This window comes from Rhagoletis zephyria, unplaced genomic scaffold, assembly GCF_001687245.7.
Source record: "Rhagoletis zephyria isolate East Lansing unplaced genomic scaffold, Rhagoletis_zephyria_1.1 Rzeph_scaffold_01292, whole genome shotgun sequence".
NCBI classification, from domain to species: Eukaryota; Metazoa; Arthropoda; class Insecta; order Diptera; family Tephritidae; genus Rhagoletis; species Rhagoletis zephyria.
The window spans coordinates 29,077-48,533 of record NW_016158376.1 but is presented as its reverse complement, the minus strand read 5'-3'; the positions used below and the strand labels follow the sequence as shown (position 1 = coordinate 48,533).

Sequence of the window (19,457 nt, the reverse complement as noted above, 5' to 3'; positions counted from 1 at the left end):
AAAAAAAAATTATTTTTACATAAAATTATTATTAGAAATGAAAACCATTAATTTTATTATTATTCTAATATACGTGAGAAAGATATTAAAGAAAATTCAAAAGATCTCTTTGCCCAAATTTTCAAAATCCGGTTTCACGTCAGTTAAAGCCGCTCGTAACCGTTCTGTTAAATGTTGGTTAGTCAATAGGTACATACGTTCGTTCAAAATCTCTACTAAAAAATGTCCAACAGCAAAATTCCGGCGAAATGTCATCTGTTCTCTCACAAGACAAATATATCCAAAATAGTACGTGAACAGAAAATTTGCAGAAAGTTGCAAGTTAGACGAAAACATTTTAGAAATTTTGTTTACATTCAAAATTATAAAATTGACAACGTAAGAAAAAAAATCCCGAAGCCTTATCCTGACAGAGAGAAAATCAACCAAAATATGGTTAATTTTACTAAATTCAAACTTGAAAAGGAATCAACGTGATTTTTGGTTACTATTAACAATGCCTTGGTTGTTATTTTCAACAATGATTTGGTAATATCAAGCACAATTTTGTTAAAATTAACCAAACTTTTGGTTGGAAATTTTTCGTTTGAATGTCCAGACTGACCTTTCTTCTGAAGAAATTGAGTTCACTGACACCAATGAAGCNATTTTCAAAATCCGGTTTCACGTCAGTTAAAGCCGCTCGTAACCGTTCTGTTAAATGTTGGTTAGTCAATAGGTACATACGTTCGTTCAAAATCTCTACTAAAAAATGTCCAACAGCAAAATTCCGGCGAAATGTCATCTGTTCTCTCACAAGACAAATATATCCAAAATAGTACGTGAACAGAAAATTTGCAGAAAGTTGCAAGTTAGACGAAAACATTTTAGAAATTTTGTTTACATTCAAAATTATAAAATTGACAACGTAAGAAAAAAAATCCCGAAGCCTTATCCTGACAGAGTTCACTGACTAAACGAATACTGAGAGAAAATCAACCAAAATATGGTTAATTTTACCAAATTCAAACTTGAAAAGGAATCAACGTGATTTTTGGTTACTATTAACAATGCCTTGGTTGTTATTTTCAACAATGATTTGGTAATATCAAGCACAATTTTGTTAAAATTAACCAAACTTTTGGTTGGAAATTTTTCGTTTGAATGTCCAGACTGACCTTTCTTCTGAAGAAATTGAGTTCACTGACACCAATGAAGCAGAATTCCTCTGCGTTCGAACCACCTAACTCGTGCCTTTCTGTTTACAGTGAAACCCGCTTAAGTAAGATTTGATTGAATAATGCCCTATCTCAGAATACGGTTCAAAAACGCCCTATCTCAAACGAATATACACTGAAAATAAACTGAGATAGGGCGTTTTTGAATCGGCAGCTGAGATAGGGCATTATTCAATCAAATTCTAAGATATGGTGTTTTTAAATCAAATTCTGAAGTAGGGCGTTCTTGAAAAGATTTCTGAGATAGAGCGTTGTTGAAAAGTTTTCGGAGATAGGGCGTTTTCGAACTGGCTGCCGAGATATGTAGGTCGATCTTCCACTCAGCCAACGATATAAAAGTAAGCTTAAGATTTTGTAGAACACTTAAAAAAAATCGTCATAATTTCCAACTTATTTCTCAGAAGTATTTTTTGAGTATACAATTTTATAGCCCATTCAATTTTAGTGTAATAATGTGCAAGTTTCAAGTGGCTAAAAGCTACCGTTGATTTTTTAGAATTTTTTTACCGAAGGTGTGTTGCGCTGCTACTGAATTTGAAAATACGTAAATATTTTAAGGTATTTTAAAAGAGCTAGGGGAAAATTATAAGTAAAATTGTAAATGGGGCACGAAAAATTGAGGTAGTTAGGAGGGTTGGGTAAATAAGCGGGGAGGTACTAAGAGACCCTGCAAGAACAGTGACTATCATTTGACAAATCATTTGAGTAGCAAGACTGATAGAGATTTCTGTCACTGGCTACCTACAAGTTTCTATCAAATTCTAAAGGGCAGTGTGAAAAATCTGATGGAAACTTTTGTGTACGTGTGATGCTTCATCTCCTTCTAACATATACGTTCTGGCATATTGCTAGACTGCTTACTCCCTTTGAGTTCGGCCTTCAAATTTTAATCATCAGTGATGTAAATCTTCGACAATTATGAGTGATCAACCTTGATAGAAATATAAGTCAGTAATGTGCAATCAAATTTGATGTTATAACCGATCAATCATGACACATCAAGTCTGTCATGTTTTCATATCATTGTTGATTACTCACAGTTGATGTAAAAATTCGTCTAGTCTGATCTCTCTCCCACGATATAGAAATCTATCATTAATGACACATGTAATACTTGTTTTTTCTTTTATTTTCATAAAATCTTATGAACTAATTATTGATCGTCAAAAAATTAGAAGCTAAGTACATTACATCAAATTAGAAGCTAAATACATTACCCTAAGCACAGTACATTAAACATTAATAAACAAAGGAAATGTGGCCAAAAATTAAGCAAAATAAGGCGTTTCTATTATTTTTGCCACCAACGTACATATGTACATACTTAAATCTAATATCCTAATATTATACATTACATTGAGCTCAATTGCCTTCCTGATTTCTTTTCGAACTCAACAGGACCTTTCTTTTTAAATGCATCTAAGTGGATTGAAATAGATTATCAAAAAATTTGTATTGTTAAAAGATATGTACATATGTATACGGTAGTGGCCACATAATTAGGGATACTATTTATTTATACGTTTTGACCATTTATTTAAGAACTTGCGTCGATTTTTGAGAATTTTTGACAAAGTATGTTAAAAAGGTTTATATATAGGTATATAGTTATAAATAAATAACGAAAAAATAAATGGTCAGAACTTGTTGTGTCCCTAATATGACGCTGGCTGCGTCCTCAGACACACCTTTTAATTTTAATATATGTAATTGACCTTTGAAAAATTTATGTACAGCAATTAGAACGTGAAATATGTATTCCATAATATAATTCATTATCATGGCTTGTGCATACTCTGGATCTTTTAATTTTGTTTCTATTAAATCCACAGCGCAATAGGACTGCAGTGGTAGAGAACTGGCGATGCGATACAATTTTTTAATATTGGATTCGTAAATCCGTTTTTCTTGCTTAACCGGGTTTCACTGTACTTGTATTTACTTGTATCGGTTACGAATTTTTTTCCTACAAAGTAAGTAAATTCGACCATTTTTTTAATAGAGAAGCAAATCAGCAGCCCTTTCCACTCGCACTTTATAATACTAAATTTTAATGAGTTACAAAACTGCAAACCAAATTTTTTTCTAAAGATTCTAATTACAAAGTTTGAAATTTTGGTGAAACCTTGCAGAATTAATTTTTATAGTTTTTTGCACAAAGTTAAAAATTTGGTATTATATGGTTTTTGTTAGGTAATGAGCTTTACTTTCATAAAATAAATAATAAACAATAACTAAACTAAAGAAAAATAGTCAAAACTTACTCAAATTTCCTGCCCTAATTTCTATTTTAGTCACTGTATGTATTCCTCGATTCGAATCACAGGCATTCAGATTAGGAAATAATAACTGTTTATGGAGAAAATTAGTATCATATATGTACCAAATATCTCTTAGAACTCGTTCATAGGCATGTCATTTTAATGAGTTTTGAAGGCGTCGAAATACCGAACACCGAATACGGGACAAATACAGGACATTAAAAGAAATACAGAACATTTGACTTGCCGTATAAAATAAATAAATTACCAGGACAAAGTGTCAAAAAAGAGGACTGTCCCGTATAATACAGGACGGATGGTCACCGTAGGTATAGTCGTTGTGCTGGGTATGCAGTTACAGTCGCACGACTATACTCAATTCCGACTCTTGCGTCCTCGTGCGCGCACTCTGGGCAACGTGAGCAACCCATGTGCGAGATGCGGTAACCAATCCGAGTGGAGCCTCGGGTTACGGCAGGAAGAGAAGGAGCTTCGGTGGGGCCACTCCGGCTTATTCGGTTTAAGGGCTCACTGAAGTCTGCAGCGGTCTGTTGTTTGTTTATCATCCGGAAAGGACTTCTATTTTGTAATAATATTCGCAACAACCCTGATATACATAACGGTTGTAGGGTCAACTTTCCCTGCGAGTTGCGAAGTTGATATTTTTGGGAAATATAGATAACAAAAAAGGAGTTATTTTCTTATACTTATTTTATATGAAAAAACTTTGTCTATTAATCTTGTATAAATGTATTCTATTGTTTTTGAAATCAAATACTATAGTAAATAATGGTTGTCTTAAATTTTTGTATAAAAAAATATTAAAAAATAAATCATCTTGCAAAAATGCATATTTTCTGTGAAAAAAATACAATAGCTTTGAAAAATACGCCAAATGTGTTCAAGTACTCGATACCTTTTCGATACTGACTAGTTATCGATACCTTATTTTATACAAGTACAAGTACTGATTTGAGTAATACCTTGATGGTATCGATTTATCCCTAGAAGCAGTGTTGCCGCGCATAATTTTTAGTGGTAGCCAAATTCCTTTAAAAAAAAGGGCTAAAAAAGTCGTTGTGGCTAAAAATGGTAGCTAACTTTTTTTACGTACATATACATATATAAGTATACACGCAAACATTTTCAATAAGTTATGGTATATAAAAACAATGAACTCTGGGAAAAAAGCTAATATTTTATACAACCAAAAATATACGACACCAGTTTGCTGGTTCCATCAAGTGATTGGACCATCAGGCTCGAAGCATATAATTACCAGCATGCCGGTACAATATTTATTTGTTTACAAATGAGGTCGAAGAAAGATCGAAATGATTAGAGCCGAAATTTCATAATTTTTCTAGAATTTTGTTAAACATTGTTTTTTTTTGTAATACAACTGCAATATCGTGAACTTAATCTTCTACAAACACGGCTTTGACTCATATAGTGCAAGAAATTTCCGCCAAAATACTTTTTACTTAGAAAATTGAGCTGATTTCACCACTCACGACACCAGCGTGCTGGTACAATCACACCACAAGAGCATATATGGTCAATCGACTTGATGTGTCATTTAACAAATTTAGCATATTAAGGGCCGTGAACTTATCTATTTTAAACTATAGTTAAATCGTTAACTGATAAGTTAACAGCCCCAACACTTTTACAGCATGTATGTATAAAAGCGTAGGGAACATATGTTCACAATAATTATATTAACAGGGTTCGACTCAATATAGTTTCTAATCCCAAATCGTGTTACGCCTTTGTGAACACAAAGCGTAAGACTAACGGTTATCCTTCGACATTGAAGTTAAATGACTTAGTCTCCAGTGACGAAAATATTATTGCCGATATGTTTCTTCGAGTCAAACTTCTCTGCGCCTTCCCAACCAAATTCGAATTTATCTAGCTACCCATTCTTTCTACAATCATTTGATTGCATCCGAATTCCATCGATATCTGCTGAGGATGTCCTCATTTATTTGAATTGTTTGAAAATTTCGTATTCAGCTGGCCGAGACGGTATACCAACAGGTGACCTTAAAAGTTGTGCAGAGTATTTTTATAAGCCTCTGACAAATATTTTTAATGCTTCCCTAAAACAGGGTGTCTTCCCATCTTCCTGGAAGGATCCGTTTATCTTGCAACTTTACAAAAACGGAAGTAGGACTGACATCGCAAACTATAGAGGAATTGTGAAGCTTTGTGCTATTCCTAAAGTTTTTGAGGTAATCATTACGGAAAAACTATCTCACTCTTATACTTCTGCTATTGGCCTATCGCAACACGGTTTTTGCAAAGGTAAATCAACTGTGTATAATCTACTTGAATTCACTACTTATGTGTCTAATGGGTTTAAAAACAATCTCCGAACGGACGTGATTTACACTGACTTCAGCAAGGCATTTGGTAAATTATCACATTCAGCCCTTATATATAAACTTAATCGAATTGGTTTCTCTCCTATTATTCTCAGCTGGCTTTCTTCTTACTTAGTAGATAGGAAACAAAGAGTAATTTTGAAAAATTGTACTTCTCGGGCAATACATGTCACATCCGGTGTACCTCAGGGCAGCCATCTTGGTCCCCTCTCGTTTATTTTATTTATAAATGACCTTCCTAAGGTGTTGAATTATTCGAAATGCTTAATGTACGCTGATGATGTTAAGCTCTTTAAGTACATTAGTAGTGCAGAAGATAGGCAGCATTTGCAAGGTGACCTAACTAGCATTTTCGAGTGGTGTGAAGCCAATTCCATGTCACTCAATTTGAAAAAGTGTAAATTCATGTCCTTCTCTAGAAAATCGTTCCACTCAAATTCGTGTATGATATCTGACCACAATGTTGAGCAAGTAACCAATTTCATTGACCTAGGTGTTATTATGGATCCGAAACTAGAATTCAAGTCTCACATAAACTCCTGCTTGATTAGGGCTAGAGGAGTACTGGCTTTTATTAAGCGCTGGGCTAAGAAGTTCAACGATCTTTATGTCACTAAAGTTCTTTTTACCTCTCTAGTAAGACCGTTTTTGGAATATGCATCTGTAGAATGGAATCGTAGTTATCAAATTCATAGTGACAGGCTCGAATCAGTGCAAAAACAATTCCTTTTATTTGCCCTAAAAAATATACTTTGGGACTCGTCTAAAATCTCCCACCCTGCAAAGATTGCCTGAAGCTTATAGATTTGCCGACACTTCAAAGTCGTAGAGAAATGCTTGGTGTTCTTTTTTTAATTAAACAAATGAACGGGATGGTCATTAGTCCCTTTTTACTGAGCGAGATAAATTTGTGTACAAGACCCTCGAGACATTTTAAACCTATTGTGTTGAGTATTTGTAAATCAAACTTTGAAATGCATGATGCTTTTCGTTGTCTATGCCAAGATTTTAATAAACATTATGATTGCTTCAACATATCTGAATCGCTTTTTGTAATAAAGAAAACTTTGCTCAACATGTTGAATAAATAAATTAATATATTTAACCGGGAACGAAAAATTACACAATATCTATGACTGCTTAGTACAATTGTAACGGCTTCGTATATTTCCGCGACCGCGTAAGACAATACGAGCATGGATCGGAAACTCGGCCTTTCCGACCAAGCCCAACAGTTCGTCTACAGCACGGAGCGGAAACTAGGCCTTTCCGCCTGCCTCACATACAACGTAATGACTTCGGGAACATGGATCGGAAACTCGGCCTTTCCGACCAAGCCCAACAGTTCGTCTACAGCACGGAGCGGAAACTAGGCCTTTCCGCCTGCCTCACATACAACGTAATGACTTCGGGAACATGGATCGGAAACTCGGCCTTTCCAACCATAAACAACTGCTTGTCCATAGGGCGGAGCAGAAACTATGTCTTTCTGCCCGCCGCACACAAAAGTAGACTGCAGACTAGGCACGCCAGCTACCCAACTTGCTATTTTATATTGTTATTATATTATTACAAATGAATATGTATAATTAGTTTACTCTGTAATATATCATACATACTTAAATATCTAAATCTTTTTATCTCATTTGTGTGTAAGAAAACATTTTTCTGTAGACTTAATAAATAAATAGATAAATAAATACGTTTATGTTCTGCACTTCACAGATGCTTCTCCATAATTCGGAGATACAAAACAAAAGTTTTTATTATCATTTTACTAACATGTTGCCTTTGACGGGATTAGCAAATAACAGGAAGCATTTTTACACACTCAGCTATAGCTGCTCTAAAAAATGTGTCTTCAAATGTTCAAGTTGAATCAATTTTCGTCGTCGTTTGATTTGGTCCTTCACTTCACAGAGGCTTTTTCGTAATTAAGAAAAACCAAAAACTGAAAAAAAATTATGTTTCGCGCTAACGACATTCGTACTGCTGTAAGCCAACAAATAACAGCAAGCCAATGTTCACCTTGAATCACATTTCTTACAATCGGTTTGTTGACCATGAAAAAAAAAAACAAACCATAACTTGGTTGAAAAACCATTGTGCTTTTGGCTCAGTGAATAATTACTTCCTTCTTACAAGTTTAATTAGTCGCATTTTACTATTTTAACTTCCAAACCGTAATATTCCAAGCACCTGTTTCTTGTTGGCAAATTGTTGTTGGCAAAAATTTTCCCAGCAGAAACTAACAGTTTCCCCTCAAAATGAAATGTCACTTTGCTCTCTCAATTACCCCTACATATAGTTTTTATAACTTTCATCAGGAACGCAAATGCAACTAATTGTGAACGGTACTTTGACTTAACGAATTTCGATGTAGAGTACAAAGACTCACAGTTATACGTTGTGCCAAAAGTTGAAAATATACGGCACGCAGCTGTTTTCATCAGCGGATATTTTAAATCTGGTACTTGTTGCCGGAATTCACGCAACGGCAAAGCTTTATGTTGCATTTCCAGTGTCTTATCTTTTAATTCCAAAAATTCCAACTTTTCTTCTTTCGCTTTTCTTAAAATACGAAGTACTCCTTTTTCGGATATTATAAATTCATCCTCAATTATGTTACATAAAAAAGGGTTTATGAAGTATGCAAACGTACATTTAAATAATTTCAAATCGGCAAATCTTTTTTCAAAATCTGCTTTTAAATCATGTGCAATATTTTTTCTAGCCATGGAAAATTATGAAATATTCTTTTTTTGAGATCATGAACAAAAATAGGTAGTTTAGCTTCAAAACTTAAAATAATTTGGGACAAATCAAAAACATTTTTATTCTCTCCTTGATTGAATTGAAGTTTGCATATATTCCATCATATCGGAAAAAATCATTAAGTCAGAAAGCCATCTAAAAAAAAAACAACACAATGGAAAAGAATATCTAGCAAAGAAATACATATGTATTTTAGAAAGTAAAAAGAGCCAAAATGTTCTAAGCAAAAATAAAATAAAAAGAGCCGCATTTTTTAAATTATTGAATAGTGGTCTGTGTTGTTGTTAGACAAATGGAGGGACCTACAGTTTTACGCCGCCTCCGAACTGGAAATAGATTTTGTAAGAATCAATACAAAACAACAATTTGCGTGTATTTTGTTATTGCTTCTGGTATCGAAAGTGTAAAATCTGTTCGATTTTTTCTTATAAATCAAAAAATAAAAAATTTAAATTGGAAAAATTAAAATTGTTGCAACTTTATTTCCTAGTTAATTTGTTTGCTTCTCAAAGCTTTGATCCATCCGTTGCATGGCCCAGTAATTAGCGGTTGTGCTGCTGAGTTGCGCGAACGTTCCAAAAGCTGCTATTCAATAGCTTGTTTTGCATGGAAAAGGTTTCACATGCAAATAGATTTTAACAATTTAGAATTTTTGTGAGAAGAAACTAAAACATTTTGACATTTTCGAGACCAAGAAATTTGGAAAAAATCAAATCAGCTGCTATACTGATACTACCTTTTCAATGTGCCTTGATAAGAATATTGTTCTTGGCAGAAATACTCTCGGAAATAATGCACACGAAAAGTATCTACAAAGAAAGCGCATTTTGATCTCGGCGATTATGTTAACAAGCAAAACTGACACATCTGGGCATCGAAAAACCCGCACGTGATCATCGAGAAGCAAATTCAACCTCAGAGAATAACGGTTTGGTGCGTATTTTGGAGCGGTGGCTCATTGGTTCATTTTTCTTTGAAAATTACTTTTTTGTGTGGTGTCGATTTTATACGAACAATCCGTTAACGATTCAAGCCCTTTGAGCGCGGTTACCCACGAACGTGTACGTAGCGTAGAAATACGTAGAAAGATATCAAGTGTGCTGTTGATAGAAAGAGAGAGAAGCAACGTCTACGTCACGATCATGCGGTGGTGATTTTTATTAACACGCAGATCCCATAAGATAGATCGTGTCAGCAGACACGTTCTCCTTTTTTACGTCCGTGGGTAACTGCGCTTTTAAGGTGAATATCATAAAAATTGTTGAATATAATTGTTATAAAGTCCATAAAAATAACAAAAACAAATAACTTAAGGACGAGCACACCTAAAAAATTAAACATTCTAATAATAGAAATATTAACAAAAACCAACAAAACCAACAACCACACGATCAAGTGAATTGCAGCGGAATAGCTGCGCTTGATTGTAGTTGGCTTAGCAAAGTGAAATAGTGGAAAATAAGCAACAAGAATTAACAAGACAAACTTAGCACAGTGCGTAGGCAACTGGCTGAGTCAGTGGTGATCGTCGGTTCGAATCCTACTGAAAGAAGTCTGATGAGGAAATGTGGTGATTTCCGAAATAGCTATCACTTCTACCATTTTTTCAAATTATTGTTGCTTTTCCACAATAAGTTTTCACTGAAAACGGCCTCGAGCTCATAAAAATTGTTGAGTATATTTTTAACATTAAAAAAATTGTGCAAATTTGTTAAGATAATGATTGTGAGACTGGTAAATTTTACAGCCGTTAATTTATCTACCATGTTAAGATTAATGCTTCTACAAGAACGGTATTTTTATCTCTTTGGGGTTTTGGCCAACAAAAGGTATAATTTTACCCATAGTGCATTGACGGCAATTTCACACAATACATTCGTCAAGACCTTGCAACCTATGCTTAGAAGGATGATGCTGGGGTAGTTGGCACGCATTGTGTGGTCGCCTTTCTTGTGGATTGGGCAGAGCGCACTTGAATTCCAGTCGTCGGGAATGCACCTCATTAGCTCCTTGCCATCGTAGTTGAATAGCTCAGCTGACAGGCCGTCAGCTCAAGCAGCTTTGTTACTTTTCATCAGCATAATCGCTTTTCGTACCTCGTCATAGTCAGGCGCTGGGATATCGACTCCATCGTCATCGACGAGTCGTGTTCGTCTTCTCCACTTCTTTCAGTGCTTCTGCCATTCAAAAGGGTCGAAAAGTGTTCCCTCCATAATTTGAGAACGAACTGGACATCGGTCACTAGGTCGCCATGGTTGTTCCTACAGAAGTCTTGAAACCTTCCGTAATTCGCTCAACTCTCTGCTAAAAATTTCGGGTGTTTTTTCTGTCGGCCAGCATTTTAAACATTTTTCTCTGCGTCTTCTTGACACTCCTCATCGTACCAGTAATGAGCGGGAAATGTGGTTCCACTGCTCGCGTATGTCGGTTTGTTGAAGAGTGCTCTCTCACAGTAGGTGTGAGAGTCGAACGGCGAATGTTTCTGTTTTGATTGCAGCTTTTCGACGTTGAACTTTCCTTGTATTGTTGGGGGCCCTTTTTTTGCCTGCATCGAGGTCATCAATACACTGGAGACACCCATGTAGCTAGATGGATATTTTCATACTAGAACCCAATACAACAAATGGCCAAATTTCGGGCCCCGGCGAAGTCGATCTGCCTCAGCCCGCCGTTTCTATGTGGAGGTTGAATTTTCCGACACTGGCGCCAAAGATCCCTTCGTTGCCCACCTTAGCATTTAAATCGCCAACCACGATTTTTATACGTGTCGGAGGCAGCGCCAATATGTACGCTCTAAGCTAAGAGATCATTGGATGCCTCGTCCTTCTCTTCAATCGGGGCATTGGCACATATGAGAGAGATGTTGAAGAATCTCGCTTTGATGCGGATTGTGGCTTGACGTTCGTCCACTAGAGTGAACGCCGCTCTCTCCCTCCACAAATCCAACACCGACTTGCTCTTCTCTACGTGGCTACTGTAGTAGACGTCACAAGGCTCCACGCTTACCTTCCTCGCCCCGTCCATCGCATCGAATAAGTTTCGGATATTCCAGGTGCTTACCCTCAAATCATAGTCCTTCCTATGCAGAGCTGGGTAAATGCAATTACATTACAATTACAATTACATTCCTCAGTAATTGTAATTAGGATTCAATTCCTTTAGTTCACTGCAAAGGAATCGATTACTTTTTCAATTCCTTGAAGTAATTTCAAATGGAATTGTTTTTTTCTTTAATTCCATTACAAGGAATTTCATATTGTAATTGGAATAAATTACGTGCTAGTAATGTAATTTCTTTTATTTCAATTCCTTTGAAAGGAATTGAAAATGTAATTATGTATATATAACAAATTACACACTCAATGCAAACAAAATAATTAGTAAATTGTTTTAAAAAGTGGATATGTGGATCATCCGGTTCGGTATCAAGTTATTCTCGCTAACTTCGAAGCACTTCTATTCAAGAAGGGTAAAAACCTGGCTGCAGTCGACAATGAGCGAAAATGGATTGAACGGTAAACTAACAAATAAATCTATATTTCAATTGTTTATCTCTTTATCTTGAGGTTTGTGTTTCCTAAGCGAACATCGAAAGTTTTGTATCAGAGAACCATTCTGAGATTATTGGAAAAACTATAGACTGGTTTGGTGAACAGCCAAGACGTTGTTTACGTCTTAAGTAATTACAGCAAATCGAGCATGTTGTGATAGTCGGAAGGCACAGTTCCTGTGTTTAAGATGTACATAGGAACAGAGCTGGGTCGTAATGATTCCTTTAGGAATTAAATTACTCCCAATTACAGATTACAAGGAATTGTAATTAGAAATCAATTCCTTCAGTCCACAGCAAAGGAATCGATTACTTTTTCAATTCCTTGAAGTAATTTCAAATGTAATTGGGTTTTTCTTTAATTCCATTACAAGGAATTTCATATTGTAATTGGAATAAATTACGTGCTAGTAATGTAATTTTTTTTCCAATTCCTTTGAAAGGAATTGAAAATGTAATTGATTTTTTTTTCAATTCCATTACCTGGAATTGCAAGAGTACTTTAGTTTTTCCAATTACTCAAAGGAATTGTAAAAGTAATCGAGAAACTGAAAGTTCATTCACGAATATACAATGTGGAATTTTTGTTGTGGTCAAAGATTCAAATCGAAAGCACACATTGGACATCTTCTATGTATATCTATATATATATAAATATGTTGTGTTCGTATGTCACGGTCATCAAAACCCGAGAACGGCTGAACCGATTTGAAGAATATTTTTTTTATTATTCGGTATAATACCAGAACCATTGATATCGCAAAAATTTGGTGGGTTGCCACCTATTTTAAAATTTAATTAATTTAAAATCAATGAATTATTACAATATGGGTATTAAGTTAAAGAGGTTTAAGAAAGATAACTGCTGGAAGTATTTTTGACGAGGGTGGCCTCCTATTTGAAAATTTAAACTCAGTTAAAAAAAATGAAATATTGCCATGTGGGTGTCAAACTAAAGAGTTTTAAGAAGGCTTACTGCCGAAAATATGTTTGAGGAGGGTTGCCATCTGTTTGAAAATTTAACTAAATTACATTGATAAAATAAATAAAATATTACAATATGGGTATCAAATTAAAAAGGTTTGAGAAAGATAACTGTTGGAAATATTTTTGAGGGGGCTGCCACCTATTTGGAAATTGTAACTCAGTTAAATTGATAAAGTAAATGCAATGTTGGCATGAGGGTGTCAAACTAAAGAGTTTTAAAAAGGCTTACAGTCTACCATGAACACTTCCAGAAATATGCAATATGAAAAGTTCGGTTTATATGGGAGGTGCCACACGCCATTCTCCAACCATGCAAATTTTTCTCCATGAGTATGTTATGTTTTTATTTCTTTTTATTCTCTCTGAGAGAGAAAAAGTTAAACCTTATTCCCAATTACATCAATACGGCGAAATCAGGTGTAAAATAAGGGTTGTGCCATAGAAGTTGTATTGCTTACAAGTTTCAAGCATTTAATGTTAAGACTTACGATCATATTAAATAAAGCTTATATAAGGCGCAAATTTTTTGGTACAACTTATATGTACTTGTATACATAGAGGTACAAAGCCGTATACATGTGCGGAGTTTGCGTAATCGGAAGTAATAATCAATTGTGCCGCATTTCCTCTTACTATGCATATGCCTAAACGTTTTTTTGCAGTTTGCTTTTAATAAGGTTTTAAACAAATGAACAAATTAATTTATAGAATTAACAATAACAATCGCGCCGTCAAGTTTAAATAACGGCAAATCAGCCCTTCGAAATTTTCTGCTGGGATATGCGTTACAGCTTCGCAAATTTTACCCCTACCGAAAGCAAAGATGTGTACACATCAAAATTGCAGTCAAACCCTGCAGAAAAAATTTTCAATTGATAAAAATAACCTACTTGTAGTTAGATTTTTTGCGGGATTTCTATAAAATATATAACCTGTAGTTAGCTACAAAAAGCTGACTTGAAACAAGTGGACAAATAATGCAGGAGTAAATCTCGAGATTGTTTTCTTTAAACGCGTTCCCATTTAAATATCTTGCATTCGCAAATACTTTTTCGAATTGAGGACAAATAAAAGGAAGATCGAAATTTCATATTATCATTTTGAAGTTATGTCTGACGAAGTTCGAATATGGGACCACCTACAGCAGAATATGGAAACAAATATGAAATGTAATAAAATAAATAAAGTAAATGAAAATTAAAAAAAAAAGTCAAAATAAAATATTTTGTTTTTGCTATTGATATTTAATGTCCAAAAGTAGTTAGTTACAAGTTAGTTACAAGTTAGTTACATCTAATGCCGAGGTAAAGCACCCTTGACTATTTCGCGGCCATCGCCATACAAATATAGTTAGCTTTCGTCAAAGAAAATATACAGATAATAAGTGACTTTTAGCTCCTTCTTAATCAACTTGAAGTTAGCTTATAGTTAGATACATTTCCTGCAGGGAATATTCTGGCGACGTTTAAATACAAAGGGAAGTGTTAATTCGTTGGTCTGTTAATTTATATGGGGTAGTAAAATTCGTTTCCCTTGTGAATCACATTTTTGAAGCCCATTAACTCACCCTTTATCCCTTGTGAATTAAATATTTCATCGACAAGTCCGCTGTGGTTTGATGAAACTAACTCATCATGATAGCAGATATTATCACAGGGCCTAGAGAAAATGTATGGAAAGGTGCTCTCAGAACTAGTTTGAGCTTAAATAAATGTGCAGACGACGCTACTTCTAGCCAATGGAGTGCATGGGCACGACACAGCTCACATTAATCATAATTAGGAAAGACATCCCGAAGTGCCACCATGATATACACACCTGTAATAGTAGTACGGTGTAGCCATGGGTAATAGCGCAATTTTTTTGACGCTAGCTCAATAATGCCAGCGCCAACTGTGGTGTCAGCACACTAACTCAGCGCAATAGCGCAGTGTAATGAATTGAACACGGCGCCATCTGAGTGTCACCACAGTGCCCATCGTCATACAGTGTAGTACACCATACAGTGGTGTCATATCTATTATTTCTATAATTTTCGGCGCTGAGCAACGCTTGTACCGCCAACCGAATTTAATTGCTAGGAATGTAGTAAATGCCACGATATTCTCATCGTTCTTGAGTAAAAGCTTTAAATTTGCGTTCTCAACGCTCAAAAGCAAAACCAAAGTACGTGTAAATTTTCAAAGAGTTAAGGCGAATTGTGTATGTGCCTCATGTGTTGCTTGGTGTTAATGGCGCTGGCGCTTTCCATATACTGGTGTTGGCGCAGCAACCCCGGCTACGGTGTTAACGCGATTGCGCTGAGCAGCGCAGTGTTACCCGTGCTTAGTACGGTGCTGCAAGCGCTGCTGTGCAGAGAGACTTATTTGCCTTCGAAGGAGACCACCAACTTTATGTTAATTTTTTTCAAAATTGTACAACAAAAACAAAATTAAATATTTTCTGAAATGTGGTCAGCGAAACTGATGACGTCGACGCCGACAACCACAATAGGACCGATTTATTTTAAATTGCAGCCACCATATTCTTGGAAAAATTTTAAAATGGTTTTTTTACTTCAAAAAAATTTTTTCAAAAGTTCTTTAAAAAATATTTTTTGAGCATCATTTTATAGCGAGCTTTTAGTGATTTGTTTTTAAAATTAAATATAAAACGGAAGGCAAGAGAAATACTTGTGTGTAATGCATTTTTGAAAAATGAGCATTGTACCTTGTAGCTTGTAACCAGGGATGTTGCGAATGTGGAATTTTAGACATCTGCGGATGCGAATGCGGACGTCATGTTTTTTTAAGAAATAATTTAGGTGGGTAAATTAGGTGACTTAGGTAAATAAAAAATGGAAAGGTTAGTAATTTTTAATAATCTGCTTTTCCTGAGTTTCGCCCAAAAATGTGTATTCCGCCCATAGTAAATACATGAAAACCAAAAGTGAAAAGTGAACCGGTTCGGGAAAAATGAAACTCATGATAAGACTGAATGTTTTTTTAGTACTTGAATTTAAAAATTGGAACATTCTCTTTAATAAAAACTTTTTAAAGGGTCGTAAATCAAACCTGCGCCACTTTATAACTACTCGCTCTAGGCGACAAACTTGAAACTTGACAAAATTGTAAATTCATTTCGATTGACACTGCACCAGTTGAGAGAACTTTCAGTTATTTTTCTTTTTTTTATTGCGGTGCAATAATTACTTTCTGAGAATTGCATCGGGGCCGCAAATGTCGGATGTATCCTCCTGACTTTCATCTTCACAATCTAGCATCATGGCATGATCGTTGTTTAAACACCGTTGTTTTCCAAATAATTCTTCATTCTCATTCTTTTGGTTGTCTCGGAATTCGGAGAACCTGTCACGCCATCAGCGTTTTTCGATTTTAGTTTTTGTAATTCATTTTTAATGCTTTCTTCTGTGACTGGTCAGATATACGTATTATCAGTGCACTTGCATAATATTCTAGGGACCTAAAATAACAGTTATTTTTTTACTAGTTAAATTTGGCCTAATATTTTTTATTCCGAAAGAAACGTCCTTTCCGGATAATAAACAAACCGCTTATCCAAATTAAATTAACAAATTTCGTATCATATGAAAGAAGACTGAAATAGCTTTTAAACAGAAAAAACGAACGAAGATTACCACCTCGATTTATAATTTTTTTTTATAATCAAATACTAAAGAAATTCATATAAATACATACCTGGCCCAAGGTTTGTTCTATGGTTATTAATTTAAATTTTTTATTGGAATATTTTTCAATATGTGGCTTTCCTCGTTTAGACATTTCAGTTTTAAAGCTATTTAAGTCCTCTTTCATTTGATATCAAACTTGTTTAATTTGGATAAGCGATTTGTGTAATATCCGCAAAGTACTTTTATTTCGGAATAAAAATATTTGGCTAAGTTTAACTCGAAAAAAAACAGTTTTCGGTCCCTTCAATATTCGCATTCGCAAAAGATCCGGTTGTGAATGCGAATACGAATATTCGCAACAACCCTGCTTGTAACATGTATATTTGTAGTTTTGAGAAACAGGCCCCTGTTCGTCGAACAAAAAATAGTTGCGTTCCCTAACTAGTAAGAAGTTGCAAGAATTTACAGGAATTTACCAGAAAGCGTTCCCGTACTCGGTTCTCTGGCGTCTTTTGCCTTTTGACAGTTACAGTTATTTTGATTTTTATTCAAATCGCTTTCGTGCAGACCAAAAAATTATCCATCACTCAAAAATTCAGAGCGCAAAGTGACACTTCTCTTGGAGAGAAGTTTGTATACACGTAAAACATATGATTGTGGTACATTGTAGCATTTTTGCTGACGATAATTTAAATGAACAAGTTCGCTAACCCTGGCATTCAGTAAGCGGTCTCTAGTCACTAATAGTGACTTATGGTGGTGAACTTGGATTTTGAGACTATTTGGTATTCAGTACGCTGTCTCACGTCTCTAGTCTCAAAAATAAGTCACTAATTTGTCAGCCGGCTAAGAGCCGGTCACAAAAATAGAAGTATGGAAGAAAAGCTTATTTCTTTCCATTTTATTAAAAAAAAAACGCCAAAATGAAGCGAGGAAATTTGTTCAACAACAATTTCATTAGGAAATAAACCAAAATACTTTAATATCATAGAAATGGATTTAAAAAAAATTTATTTTATTTGTTTTTAAAACATTAAAATCTAAAGATTGTTAAAAAAAAAATAAAACTAACAAAAAAATAAAAAAAAAATCCTCTACGGCCGAGGAGGACTTGAACCCGGACCCTCTCGGCTGCCAGCGTAATGCTTTGACCACTCGGCCTTGCGACTCTTTGAGCGGCGCGGGCACAAGGCAGACTAAACACTATCAGTTGACTGTCTGTGTTTGCTTTCACCACACATTTTTGGTGAACTTTTTGTGACTCTCTCCTTCTGAATACCCAAATCGTCTCAAGTCACAAAAATAGTCACTAATTGATAATCTCAATTNGAGACTGAATTACTGAATCCCAGGGTAAATCTAAAAATTTATAAACTTCAGTTATTTTCTAATGACAAATGTACACTAAAATAAGGTGCTCTACGCATTCACTGTGCTACACAGTTTCATTTGACATTTCCTGTTTTCATTTTTAAGTGTCCTCTTACTGTTTAAAAAACATGTGTATGTAATTACTAAGTTTTTTTTAACGTTTGTACTTTTCAGATCTAAAAAATATAGTTCAGCAGCAATCGAATGATAGCATGGAGTTTGGCCCGAATGCCGGAGGTTCATTGGACAGCAGCGCCGCCTCAAGAGTTACAAGTGGCTTTGATTCATTGCCCGCGAGGTGTCTGATGCCAAAAGCTTTAGGGAATTTGATGATTTACGAAAACTTCGACGTACATGAAACGCATAGGGTTGAAGATGGGGTCTGTACACATATAACGCGATTGCCGCCAAAAAAACAGGAAATATTTAAACAGTTCGGTATTCAGAGTAATCAAACGGTAACCTTTTACGAAAAGTACATTATCGTCGAGAACTTCAGCAAATTTTGCAATGTGAGCAAATAAAGGAAGCATTAATGGAATGCTAAAAACTTGCATGCATACTTATACACATTATACGTATTTTGTGTGCGTACATGTGCATGTACATTAGAGTGGTCCAAAAAAAATGTTTCCGAGATAGGGTTTGGAGCACTTCAAAAATGTTTCTCCTTGTCGAAAGAGGTGCTGGTTCCAAACCTTACGTTTCAAAGTATAAATTTACTGAATGCTCATTATGCTCATATTTTGCTCTAAAAGTACAATTGGTTAAGTAACCTAAGAACATTTCAAATTTAAGTTATCTAAAAAAATATCACCAGCTTCAGTTGTCATGGCAACAGTAGTGTTTTATAGAAATCATCAATATTTTTGGCGGTTTCACAGCGATCTAGTAGCGCATTTAAAGGCCATTGAGCACCCTGCATTGGCTGCAGTAGAAAACTGAAATTTGGTATAGATATTACAAATATCAAAAAGAAAAAACTAAGGGGGTACCCCATTTTTTTTTTTTATTAAATTTTTTTCCGCAAATGAAAATTGGACCACTCTTATGTACATATATAAATAAACATATGTATATATATATACAAAGGACCTTTCAGGTTGCAGTGTCTTTTGTTCTCACATACCCGTGCATTTACCTACATATCTATGTACATATGTACATATCGCACACCTATATCTAAAGTGAGCTTGCTCAGAATTCAGGGAGCGAAATTTATGCAAAAAAATCGCCCAACATTTTTTTTTTAGTTGATCGCACTTTAGATCTAGG

General features: G+C 35.0%; 1 protein-coding gene and 1 long non-coding RNA gene across 10 annotated transcripts in view; both read left to right on the top strand.

Moving 5' to 3' along the window:
- Positions 1-13,826, top strand: part of LOC108363513 (uncharacterized) — a 19,587-nt gene extending 5,761 nt beyond the window's left edge. The window contains exons 2-3 of the long non-coding RNA XR_001847630.1: positions 6,265-6,275; positions 13,739-13,826. This is a non-coding gene — a long non-coding RNA (uncharacterized LOC108363513). The remainder of the gene's footprint in view (positions 1-6,264; positions 6,276-13,738) is intronic.
- Positions 1-19,457, top strand: part of LOC108363510 (ras guanine nucleotide exchange factor L) — a 121,150-nt gene that overhangs the window by 81,848 nt on the left and 19,845 nt on the right. For all 9 annotated transcript variants that reach the window (XM_017616896.1, XM_017616895.1, XM_017616892.1 and 6 more), the window contains exon 5: positions 18,357-18,694. In XM_017616896.1, coding sequence (XP_017472385.1) covers positions 18,357-18,694 — 338 coding nt within the window. The remainder of the gene's footprint in view (positions 1-18,356; positions 18,695-19,457) is intronic.